The sequence below is a fragment of the Salmo salar genome, chromosome 17 (assembly GCF_965601325.2).
Source record: "Salmo salar chromosome 17, fSalSal1, whole genome shotgun sequence".
NCBI lineage: Eukaryota > Metazoa > Chordata > Actinopteri > Salmoniformes > Salmonidae > Salmo > Salmo salar.
Window position 1 is genome coordinate 44,869,119 of NC_138307.1, and position 13,241 is coordinate 44,882,359.

General features: G+C 44.3%; 1 protein-coding gene across 1 annotated transcript in view; it reads right to left on the minus strand.

Moving 5' to 3' along the window:
- Positions 1–5,871, minus strand: part of cdpf1 (cysteine rich DPF motif domain containing 1) — a 7,574-nt gene extending 1,703 nt beyond the window's left edge. Inside the window, exons 1-2 of the mRNA XM_014152659.3 lie at positions 5,687–5,871; positions 5,319–5,430 (exon numbers count right to left, since the gene is read on the minus strand). Of these exons, the coding sequence (XP_014008134.1) occupies positions 5,319–5,430; positions 5,687–5,799 (225 nt within the window). The 5' untranslated portion in view covers positions 5,800–5,871. The remainder of the gene's footprint in view (positions 1–5,318; positions 5,431–5,686) is intronic.
- Positions 5,872–13,241: the final 7,370 nt, after the last annotated feature.

A 13,241-nucleotide genomic window follows, 5' to 3' on the forward strand; every position in this document is an offset into this window, starting at 1 on the left:
GGGAGGACGATCAGCTGTCCGTCCTGTCTCCCTGTAGAACTGTCTTAGGCGTCTCACTGTACGGACATTGCAATTTATTGCCTTGGCCACATCTGCAGTCCTCATGCCTCCTTGCAACATGCCTAAGGCATGTTCACGCAGATGAGCAGGGACCCTGGGCATCTTTCTTTTGGTGTTTTTCAGAGTCAGTAGAAAGGCTTCTTTAGTGTCCTAAGTTTTCATAACTGTGATCTTAATTGCCTACCGTCTGTAAGCTGTTCGTGTCTTAACGACCGTTCCACAGGTGCATGTACATTAATTGTTTATGGTTCATTGAACAAGCATGGGAAACAGTGTTTAAACCCTTTACAATGAAGATCTGTGAAGTTATTTGGATTTTTACGAATTATTTTTGAAAGACAGGCTCCTGAAAAAAGGACATTTCTTTTTTTGCTGAGTTTAGAACCTGAGTGTATTCACTAGGAACCAAGCAAACAGAACGAAACGGGGAGGGACCTACCTGAACTTGTCCAATAGAAACTGAATTCATTACATCTTGCAATGGAAACCGTTTACTCCGTTGATCAGCGCGCATGCATATGCAAGGGCAGTTGTTTTTTTTTTTTTGGGGGGGGGGGGGGGGGGGGGGGGCAGCGTGCTCTTTAGTCTACATCGTTGCGTTCCACCCAGAGAGGAACTCCAGGGGTCTTGGGCAGCCAGAATAGCTTACCAAGCAAGAAGGTCTTAGGCACTCTGTATCTAGCGACGACATTTGAAATTCCAGATCCGGTGTTATATGCCATTTTATAATATTGCTAATAGATTGTGGCTTCCATCAATGTAATTGTCTGCATAATTTCCAATCCCCCATATATATTTTCTGTAAATTTCCCCCTAACCATACCACCCCGCCCCTAATTGGAGTAAACTAATGGACAACACTTAAGCTTCTACTTCCAGCTTATACAGTGCATTCATAAAGTAGTCAGACCCATTCCCTTTTTCAACATTTTGTTACATTACAGCCTTATTTCTAAAATCGATTAAAAAAAATAAAAAATAAAAAACATACATTTTTCATCTACACACAATACCCCATAATGACTAGGTGAAAACAGGTAAAAAAAAAAAAGAGGCTAATTTATACAAGTAAAAAAAAAAAATCAGAAATACCTTATTTACTTAAGTTTTCACACCATTTGCTATGAGACTCGAAATTGAGCTCAGGTACATCCTGGATCCCATTGTTCATCCTTGAGATGTTTCTACAACTTGATTGGAATCCACCTGTGGTAAATTCAATTGATTGGACATGATTTGGAAAGGCACACACCTGTCTATATAAACGTCCCACAGTTGACAGTGCATGTCAGAGCAAAAACCAAGCCATTGTCCGTAGAGCTCTGAGACAGCATTGTGTAGAGGCACAGATCTGGGGAAGGGTACTAAAACATTTCTGCAGCATTGAAGGCCCCCAAAAACACAGTGGTCTCCATCATTCTTAAACGGAAGAAGTTTAGAAATATCAAGATTATTCCTAGAGCGGGACACCCGGCCAAACAGCAATCGGGGGAGAAGGGCCTTGGTCAGGGAAGTAACCAAGAACCCAATGGTCACTGACAGAGCTCCAGAGTTCCTCTGTGGAGATGGGAGAACCTTCCAGAAGGACAACCATTTCTGCAGCACTCCACCAATCAGGTCTTTTTGGTAGAGTGGCCCGACGGAAGCCACTCTTCAGTAAAAAAGGCACATGACAGCCCGCTTGGAGTTTGCCAAAAGGCACCTAAAGGACTCTCAGACCATGAAAAACAAGATTCTCTGGTCTGATGAAACCAAGATTGAACTTTTTGGCCTGAATGCCAAGCGTCATGTCTGGAGGAAACTTGGCACCATCCCTACGGTGAAGCATGTTGGCAGCAGCATCATGCTGTTGGGATATTTTTCAGAAGCAGGGACTGGTCAGGATTGAGGGAAGATGAACTGAGTAAAGTACAGAGAGATCCTTGATGAAAACCTGCTCTAGAGCACTCTGGACCTCAGACTGGGGTGAAGGTTCATCTTCCAACAGGACAACACTACGCACACAGCCAAGACAACGCAGGAGTGGCTTCGTGACAAGTTTCTGAACGTCCTGGACTGGCCCAGCCAGAGCCCGGACTTGAACCCGATCTAACATCTCTGAAGAGAACTGAAAATAGCTGTGCAGCAACGTTCCCCATCCAACCTGACAGAGCTTGAGAAGATCTGCAGAAAAGAATGGGAGAAACTCCACAAATACAGGTGAGCCAAGCTTGTAGCGTTATACCCAAGAAGACTCAAGGCTGTAATCACTGCCAAAGTTGCTTCAAAGTACTGAGTATTGTACTTATGTGTTTGTGATTCATTTACATCTGTCCTTCATTTTAAGGTCAAACCTGTTACGTGAACTGAACTCTCATTTTAATATGGTGAAACTATTCTCTTTTAAAATATTTATTTTGAACATGTAATATTCAAATCATAGTGTAAAAGCAGGTGAGCTGGTTCTACTCTTTTTAGCCATTTTCTCGAGTTTTGTGGTGAAAAACTGAGCAGGTCGAGCATAACACGTCAACCCTGTTACCCATAGATTAACAGGCTAGAAATGTTTTAACAATAGCCCCTCTCTGTTGCCCACAACACGCTTCCATTCCCCCTGTCAAGGCAATTCATGGCTGATTTAACTTGTAATTAACTAGTTGGAAGGCCCTTCAAGAGGATTTTTCACAGATCTGGAAAATTCCCACTCGGTTATGAACGCACCATAACCCCACTAACCATACAGAAGTATAATACTGTACATCTTATTGGAAGCACAAGACCTAGACATTAACATATTGTGGAGCGTTGTACAATGTATAGTTTCTTTAAAATTGATAAAATAAAAAACAGCCTAGTGCGTACGGCCCAGTACATCACTGGGGCCAAGCTTCTTTCCACCCAGGACCTATATACTAGGTAATTAGGCAGTGTCAGAGGAAGGCCCCAAAAAATTGTCAAAGTCTCCAGTCACCCAAGTCATAGACTGTTCTCTCTGCTACCGCACGGCAAGCGGTACCGGAGCGCCAAGTCTCGGACCAAAAGGCTCCTTAACAGCTTCTACCCCCCAAGCTATAAGACTGCTGAACAATTAATCAAATAGCCACGCGGACTATACATTGACCCCCCCCACTCGCTTTGTTTTACACTGCTGCTAGTCGCTGTTTATTACCTATGCTGTCAATATACCCCTACATGTACAAACTACCTCGACTAACCTGTACCCCTGCATATTGACTCGGTACCGGTACTCCCTGTATATAGCCTCGATATTATAATGTACATTTTATTGTGTTACTTTTTACTTTATTTAGTAAATATTTTCTTAAGGGCTTGTAAGTAAGCATTTCACAGTAAGGTCTACATTTTTTCCTTTATTTAGTTAAGCTTAAGTGGAGCACTTAGAATACTATTTTATTTCCCTCTCTCGATGGGAAAAATATATTTTTTAAATTATGTTGAAGATGTGCTCTTTATGACAATGTTAAAATTAGGTGAAATCAAAAGTACATTTTAAATTATTTCACTGCCAAAGTTTTGGCTTGGTGGGTGTAGACTAGAAGTCATAGCCATACATTTCTGGAATATTGTCGGGGCATTATATGAATTTGAGCAAAGATGCAAATGTACACTACATGACAAAGTATGTGGACATCTGCTCGTCGAACAACTCAATTCCAAAATCATGGGTATTAATCTGGAGTTGGTCCCCCATTTGCTGCTATAACAGCCTCCACTCTTCTGGCAAGGCTTTCCAGTAGATGTTGGAACATTGCTGCGAAGGCTTGCTTCCATTCAGCCACAAGAGCATTAGTGAGGTTGGGCACTGATGTTGGGTGATTAGGCCCTGGCTCGCATTCAGCATTCCAATTCATCCCAAATGTGTTCGATGGGGTGGAAGTCAGGGCTCTGTGCAGGCCAGTCAAGTTCTTGCACATGGATCTCGACAAACCAAACCATTTCTGTATGGACCTTGCTTTGTGTACGGGGGCATTGTCTTGCTGAAACAGTCAAGGGCCTTCCCCAAACTGTTGCCACAAAGTTGAAAGCACAGAATTGTATAGAATGTAATTGTATGATTTAGCTTCACTGGAACTAAGGAGCATAGCCCAAACCATGAAAAACAGCCCCAGGCCGTTATTCCTCCTCCACCAAACTTTACAATTGGCACTAAGCACTGGGACAGGTAGCTTTCTCCTGGCATCCACCAAACCCAGATTAATCCGTTGCACTTCCAGATAGTGATTCATCACTCCAGAGAAGGCGTTTCCACTGCTCCAGAGTCCAATGGGGCGGCAGATAGCCTAGTGGTTAGAGCGTTGGACTAGTAACCAGAAGGTTGCAAGATCGAATCTCTGAGCTGACAAGGTCAAAATCTGTCATTCTGCCCCTGAACAAGGCAGTTAACCCACTGTTCCTAGGCCGTCATTGAAAATAAGAATTTGTTCTTAACTGACTTGCCTAGTTAAATAAAGGTAAAATATATATGCATATTTTTTAAATGGCGGCAGGCTTTTGGCATTGGGCATGGTGATCTTCGGCTTGCATGCAGCTGCTCGGCCATGGGAACCCATTTCATGAAGCTCCCGACAAACAGTTCTAGTGCTGACGTTGCTTCCAGAAGCAGTTTGTAACTTAGTAGTTGCAATCGAGGACAGACAAATATGTGCTAAGCGCTTCAGAGCTCCCGTTCTGTGTGGCTTACTACTTTGCAGCTGAGCCGTTGTTGCACCTTGAAGTTTCTACTTCACAATAACAGCACTTACAGTTGACCGGGGAAAGCTCTAGCATGGCAAAAATTTGACAAATTGAGTTGTTGGAAAGGTGGAATCCTATGACGTTGCCACGTTGAAAGTCACTGAGCTCTTCAGTAAGGCCATTCTATTGCAAGTGTTTGTCTATGGCGATTGCATGGCTGTGTGCTTGATTTTATACATCTGTCAGCAACGGGTGTGGCTGAAATGGACAAATCCACTAATTTGAAGGGGTGTCCACATATGTTGGTATATAGTGTATGTACATGCAACTCTGGAATACATTTAAGGCATTACATGCATTTTAGCAGATGCAACATTTCAAATATCTACATGTATTTGAAAAACATTTTACATGATGTTAAATATATTGAAATGTATTTTTTTTTCATAAGGGTGACTAAACCAAAATAAAATTACTGGATATTCCTTTCTAGCTTATGACATTGACATCATATATTGTACAATGAGACAACATTTCAGCCATTTCATGCTCATTATTTTCGGCAATATCAGCAAACTACGTACCGTTCCAACACATACTGTGATGTGGCACAAACTGCAGTTGGATCCCAGGATAAGGAACCTCTCTCCGTCTGAACTGAAAGGATCTTTGGTCACAAAACACTCTTCCAACAAGCTGATGGGGGGGAAGAAAAAAAAACATGAGTAAATGCAAGAGCTACAACCTTCTGAAAGGTTTACTTTACACCTCATGAGTTGACAGTCATAGACACACACTAAACGTTCGCTAACTTCTAGCCACTAGACTCCACTATACTATATATTCTAGAAGCCACTAGCCAGGGACCAACTGCATTGCATTCCATGTTAGCCAGTAAGCATGAGCAAATCTTGAGTTCACACTTCGCTAGTGTTATCAAAACTTCACTCACACAATAGCCCTGGTATTGGGTGGCTTCTGTCCGTAGTATGTGAATGGTGTAGATAAACTGCACAAATGGCAAGTAAACATATTCTGAGGAACCGCATCCGTGCTTGACTCCATTGTTGTGAATGCGAGCGTGGTTCTACTTCCTGGTTTCTTTTCTTCATTTGTAGGACGTGTGCAACAGCACGGTTTTACCACCACGTAGTGGACAGGAGTGATAATGCGGCATCCAAGAGGTCAAATAATGTAGGCCTACTGTACTTTGCGTTCAACTTTCACTATGGTCAACTGTCTATATCCAAAAGGAGTAGATATTTTTCAGTTAGCTGATTCCTGCAGAAGACAAATATATTCATGACATTCAAAGTACTACTTTACAACCAAACTAAGACAATGAAATGGACTTTTTAAAATGGAAACATTCTACATAATTTATTTAAAATTCATCAATATCCAATTAATTAATTCACATGACTGAACAACACAGTTGATAACCCTACCAAATTGTAGGTGTACATCACAATGTCTCCCAGCAGTTTCTCTCTGACCTTGGCTAGCAAACCACTGCACAATCTCAAAAGATGAAATACTGTAAATCTGATCAACACTACTTGAGATAAAACATTATGTTCAAGTTAATGACATCTATTGTAGCTAGCTATGTCACTGAATGGACAAAGGCAATGGACAGTCAGTGGATCATCCTGACCTGAATTTACCAACCATTGTTACTACAAATACACAGGGAGGTATAGAGAACAGGACCTAATTGATATCATTAACTGGACACAATCCATACTTATACTATCATGATGAAATTAGAATATAGTGTAGATATGATAAGGTAGAGTTTAATACACACAGTGTACTTTATTATGTTAAAAACCTAACCCTAAACTGCCATGTAGTTTATGATGGATTATGTGAATATGATATGAGCATCATATTTATTTTGATAGTGATATGTAAAGAGACACATTGGAAAAAATGGAGGGTCACGCAAATGCATGAGATAAGGATATTTTTTTTTTACACAGGTGTCCCTTTCACCTTACTCTCAAATTGTTGAAATATTTACAAAATAAAGTATCGAGGAGCTTAGCAGAGGCATGGCTTTGTTTGTGGTTAAAAAGAAGAAGAACCTCTCTTTAAGTTAGACCCGCGGAACGCCTACCACCTGGTACGGATACAGGAAGGTGACTGCTAGCGGACACTATGATTACCTGGTGATGCCATTCGGTTTGAACAGTGCTCCTGCTGTGTTCCAGACCCTGGTTAACTTCTATGGGCTAGGTGGGACGCTTGCGTCCCACCTACTCAACAGCCAGTGTAATCCCGTGGCGCGTTATTCAAATACCTCAAAAATGCAAAAACTTCAATTTTTCAAACATATGACTATTTTACACTATTTTAAAGACAAGACTCTCGTTAATCTAACCACACTGTCCGATTTCAAAAAGGCTTTACAATGAAAGAAAAACATTAGATTATGTCAGCAGAGTACCCAGCCAGAAATAATCAGACACCCATTTTTCAAGCTAACATATAATGTCACATAAACCCAAACCACAGCTAAATGCAGCACTAACCTTTGATCTTCATCAGATGACAACCCTAGGACATTATGTTATACAATACATGCATGTTTTGTTCAATCAAGTTCATATTTATATCAAAAACCAGCTTTTTACATTAGCATGTGACTAGCATGTGACTAGCATTCCCACCGAACACTGCCGGTGAATTTACTAAATTACTCACGATAAACGTTCACAAAAAACATAACAATTATTTTAAGAATTATACATACAGAACTCCTCTATGCACTCGATATGTCCGATTTTAAAATAGCTTTTCGGTGAAAGCACATTTTGCAATATTCTCAGTAGATAGCCCGTCATCACAGGGCTAGCTATTTAGACACCCAGCAAGTTTAGCACTCACCAAAGTCAGATTTACTATAAGAAAAATGTTATTACCTTTGCTGTTCTTCGTCAGAATGCACTCCCAGGACTTCTACTTCAATAACAAATGTTGGTTTGGTCCCAAATAATCCATTGTTATATCCAAATAGCGGCGTTTTGTTCATGCGTTCAAGACACTATCCGAAAGGGTAAATAAGGGTGACGAGCATGGCGCATTTCGTGACCAAAAAATTCTAAATATTCCATTACCGTACTTCAAAGCATGTCAACCGCTGTTTAAAATACATTTTTATGCCATTTTTCTCGTAAAAAAGCGATAATATTCAGACCGGGAAAGCCTGTATACGTACAAAGAGAGAGAAAATAAATACATCTCGTGCCCTCGTGCACGAGCGTGAGTCTCAGAGTACTCTGACCAGCCACTATCCAAACGCGATAATGTGTTTCAGCCAGAGGCTGCCTCGATATCATTCAACTTTTTCCCGGGTTCTGAGAGCCTATGGGAGCCGTAGGAAGTGTCACGTTACGGCAAAGATCCTCAGTCTTCAATAAAAAGAGCCAAGATGAACAACAACTTGTCAGAGGGCGCTTCCTGTTTGGAATCTTCTCAGGTTTTTGCCTGCCATATGAGTTCTGTTATACTCACAGACACCATTCAAACAGTTTTAGAAATTTTACGGTGTTTTCTATCCAAAGCCAATAATTATATGCATATTCTAGTTACTGGGCAGGAGTAGTAACCAGATTAAATCGGGTACGTTTTTATCCGGCCGTGTCAATACTGCCCCCTAGCCATAACAGGTTAATGACATTCTCCGGGATATGTTAAACCGGTTCGTGTTCGTCTACTTCGACAACATCCTCATCTTTCCCGCTCAACTCAAGAACACGTTCTCCACGTTCAACAAATCCTCCAGCGTCTCCTGGAGAACCAGCTGTTTGTCAAAGCCAAAAAAATGTGAGTTCCATCGCTCCATCATCTCCTTCCTTGGATACATCATCGCTGCTGTGAATGTGCAGATGGATCCCGGAAAGGTGAGAGCGTTGGTGGATTGGCTCCAACCCACGTCCAGAGTGCGTTTGCAACATTTCTTAGGATTTGCCGTTTTATCCGGAGTTACAGCACCCTGGCTTTTCCACTGTCAGCACTCACCTCTCCCAAGGCCACGTTCACGTGGTCCCCAGCGTTCCTGGACCTTAAGCACCGCTTCACCACAGCTCCCATATTGATCCATCCGGACCCGTCCTATCAGTTCGTGGTGGAGGTAAACACTTCAGATGTCGGAGTGAGGGCTGACCTGTCCCAGCGTTCTGCCCTGGACCTTAAGCTGCATCCCTGCGCCTTCTTCTCCCATCGCATTCTCCCATCGCATTCTCCCATCGCATTCTCCCATCGCCACAGAGAGGAATTATGATGTGTGGACTGAGAACTACTTGCGTTGAAGATGGCCTTGGAGGAGTGGAGACACTAGTTAGAGGGGGCGAAACTTCCATTCATAGTGTGGACGGACCACAAGACCCTGGAATTTCTCCGCACCGCCAAAGCATTCCAACTCGGGGGGCCCGGCTAACCGGATGTTTGTCCCAGACGCTGCCCGCTCCATGGTTTCCGGACATCTCCACGTTCGTCGCAGCCTGCACCATCTGTGCTCAGAACAAGACTCCTTGCCAAGCTCTGGCTGGCCTCCTTCAACCTCTTTCTTCGACCCTCACCGTCCCTGGTCAGATATATCCCTGGACTTCGTCACTGGTCTCCCACCAGCTGATGGCAACACCACTATCCTCACGGTGGTGGACAGGTTTTCCAAAGCCACCCATTTCATGGTGGACCTGGAGGACCTGGAGGCGACTCGTTGGTGCCTCGTCTCGGCCAACTCCACCACCTGGAGCCAGCAACTCGTGTGGGTGGAGTACACCCGGAACAGTCTTCCCTGCTCGGCCACATGGCTCTCGCCCTTCGAGTGCTCCATGGGTTATCAGCCCCCGCCCTTCCCAGAGCAAGAGGAAGAGGTCAACATACCCTCTGCCCAGATGTTCGTCAGCCACTGTTGGCATACCTGGAAGAGAGCTCGGTCCGCTCTTCTCAAGACCAACTTCAGGTATCGTCGACATTCGGACCCCAGCTGCCCGCTATCATCTTGGGCAGAGGATATGGCTGTCCACTCGGGATCCCGCAAACTTTCCCCCAATTTTATTGGCCCTTTCCCCATTTCCAAGATTACTAGCCGCTCTGCTGTTCATCTTCTGTTGCCCCATACCCTCCTTTTACATCCCATTTTTCATGTTTCTAGAATTAAACCTGTCTTTTGTTTCCAGGTCCACCCCTCTCCCCGTCTCATCAACGGCCAACCTGCGTACACGGTGAGGCTTCTCCTGAAAGTTCAGCCGAGGGGTAGCGGATTCCGGACCTGGTTGACTGGGAGGGTTATGGCCCAAAGGAGAGGTGCTGGGTCCTCGCTAGGAACATCCTGGACCCAGCCCTCATCGCTGAGTTCCATCCCCGGCACCCCGATCAACCAGGTATGCGCCAAGGTAGGACTCCATGTGGCGTCCCTGGGGGGGGTACTGTCACACCCTGATCTGTTTCACCTGTCTTTGTGCTTGTCTCCACCCCCTCCAGTTGTCGCCCATTTGCCCCATTATCCCCTGTGTATTTATATCTGTGTTCTCTGTTTTTTTCAAATCAAATTTTATTTGTCACCTACACATGGTTAGCAGATGTTAATGCGAATGTAGCGAAATGCTTGTGCTTCTAGTTCCGACCATGCAGTAATATCTAACAAGTAATCTAACAATTTCACAACAACTACCTTATACACACAAGTGTAAAGGAATGAATAAGAATATGTACATGACAATATATGGATGAGTGATGGCCAAACGGCATAGGCAAGATGCAGTAGATGGTATAAAGTACAGTATATACATATGAGATGAGTAATGTAGGGTACATTTAGTCATTTAGAAGGGTATGTAAACATTATATAATGTGGCATTATTTAGTGGCTAGTGATAGATTTATTAAATCAAATTTTTCATTATTAAAGTGGCTAGAGATTTGTGTTAGTATGTTGGCAGCAGCCACTCAATGTTAGTGATGGCTGTTTAACAGTCTGATGGCCTTGAGATAGAAGCTGTTTTCCAGTCTCTCGGTCCCAGCTTTGATGCACCTGTACTGACCTCGCCTTATGGATGGTAGCGGGGTGAACAGGCAGTGGCTTGGGTGGTTGTTGTACTTGATTATCTTTTTGGCCTTCCTGTGACATCGGGTGGTGTAGGTGTCCAGGAGGGCAGGTAGTTTGCCCCCGGTGATGCATTGTGCAGACCTCACTACCCTCTGGAGAGCCTTACGGTTGTGGGCGGAGCAGTTGCTGTACCAGGCGGTGATAGAACCCGACAGGATGCTCTCGATTGTGCATCTGTAAACGTTTGTGAGTGTTTTTGGTGACAAGCTGAATTTCTTCAGCCTTCTTCACCATGCTGTCTGTGTGGGTGGACCACTTCAGTTTGTCCGTGATGTGTACGCCGAGGAACTTAAAACTTTCCACCTTCTCCACTACTGTCCCGTCGATGTGGATGGGGGCTCCTCCCTCTGCTGTTTCCTGAAGTCCACGATCATCTCCTTTGTTGTGTTGACATTGAGAGTGAGGTTATTTTCCTGACACCACACTCCGAGGGCCCTCACCTTCTCCTGTAGGCCGTCTCGTTTTTGTTGGTAATCAAGCCTACCACTGTAGTGTCGTCTGCAAACTTGATGATTGAGTTGGATGCGTGCATGGCTACGCAGTCATGGGTGAACAGGGAGTACAGGAGAGGGCTGAGAACGCACCCTTGTGGGGCCCCAGTGTTGAGGATCAGCAGGGTGGAGATGTTGTTTCCTACCCTCACCACCTGGGGCTGGCCCGTCAGGAAGTCCAGGACCCAGTTGCACAGGGCGGGGTCGAGACCCAGGGTCTCGAGCTTAATGACGAGTTTGGAGTGTACTATGGTGTTAAATGCTGAGCTGTAGTCGATGAACTGCATTCTTTCATAGGTATTCCTCTTGTCCAGATGGGTTAGGGCAGTGTGCAGTGTGATTGCGATTGCATCATCTGTGGACCTATTGGGGTGGTAAGCAAATTGTAATGGGTCTAGGGTGTCAGGTAGGGTGGAGGTAATATGGTCCTTGACTAGACTCTCAAAGCACTTCATGATGACGGAAGTGAGTGCTACGGGGCGATAGTCATTTGCTCAGTTACCTTAGCTTTCTTGGGAACAGGAACAATGATGGCCCTCTTGAAGCATCTGGGAACAGCAGACTGGGTTAAGGATTGATTGAATATGTCCGTAAACACACCAGCCAGCTGGTCTGCGCATGCTCTGAGGACGCGGCTAGGGATGCCGTCTGGGCCGGCAGCCTTGCGAGGGTTAACACGTTTAAATGTTTTACTCACATTGGCTGCAGTGAAGGAGAGCCCACAGGTTTTGGTAGCGGGCCGTGTTGGTGGCACTGTATTTTCCTCAAAGCGAGCAAAGAAGTTGTTTCGTTTGTCTGGGAGCAAGACATCGCGGTCCGCAACGGGGCTGGTTTTCTTTTTGTTGTCTGTGATTGACTGTAGACCCTGCCACATACCTCTCGTGTCTGAGCCGTTGAATTGCGACTCTACTTTGTCTCTATACTGACGCTTAGCTTGTTTGATTGCCTTGTGGAAGGAATAGCTACACTGTTTGTATTCGGTCATGTTTCTGGTCGCCTTGCCCTGATTAAAAGCAGTGGTACGCGCTTTCAGTTTTGCGCGAATCCTGCCATCAATCCACGGTTTCTGGTTGGGGAAGGTTTTAATAGTCGCTGTGGGTACAACATCACCAATGCACTTGCTAATAAACTCGCACACCGAATCAGCGTATTCATCAATGTTATTGTCCAATGCTATGCGAAACATATCCCAGTCCACGTGATCGACGCAATCTTGAAGCGTGGAATCCGATTGGTCGGACCAGCGTTGGACACACCTGAGCATGGGCGTTTCCTGTTTTAGTTCTGTCTATAGGCTGGGAGCAACAAAATGGAGTCGTGGTCCGATTTTCTATTGCCAGTTCGTCTTGTCTCGTCAAGCTTACCAGCGTTTTTCCCATGCTCCTGTTTTCTCTTTAGTCCCTGTTTTCTTGTTTTGACACTCCTGCCTGCCCTGACCCTGAGCCTGCCATTCTGTACTTTGTTGTCATATGCGTCGAAAGGATTGGACCAAGGTGCAGCGTGTTGAGTGCTCATCTTCTTTTATTTTTTTAAAGCGAACACTTAAACAAAATATACAAATGACAAACGACAGTTCCGTAAGGTACTAACTATACAAAAAAACAACCACTCACAAAACCCAAAGGAAAACAGGCTGCCTAAGTATGGCTTCCAATCAGAGACAACGAAAGACACCTGCCTCTGATTGGAAACCATACTTGGCCAAACCTGGAAAACGAAACATAGAAAATGAAAATTAGAACATATTCCCCTGGAAACAAACCCCAAAACACACAAACCAACCCCCCTGCCACGCCCTGACCATTCTACTATGGCAAATGACCCTTTTCACTGGTCAGGATGTGACACTTGTGACACTGCCCTAGATTACTGACCTCTGCCTGCCCTTCATGTATGTG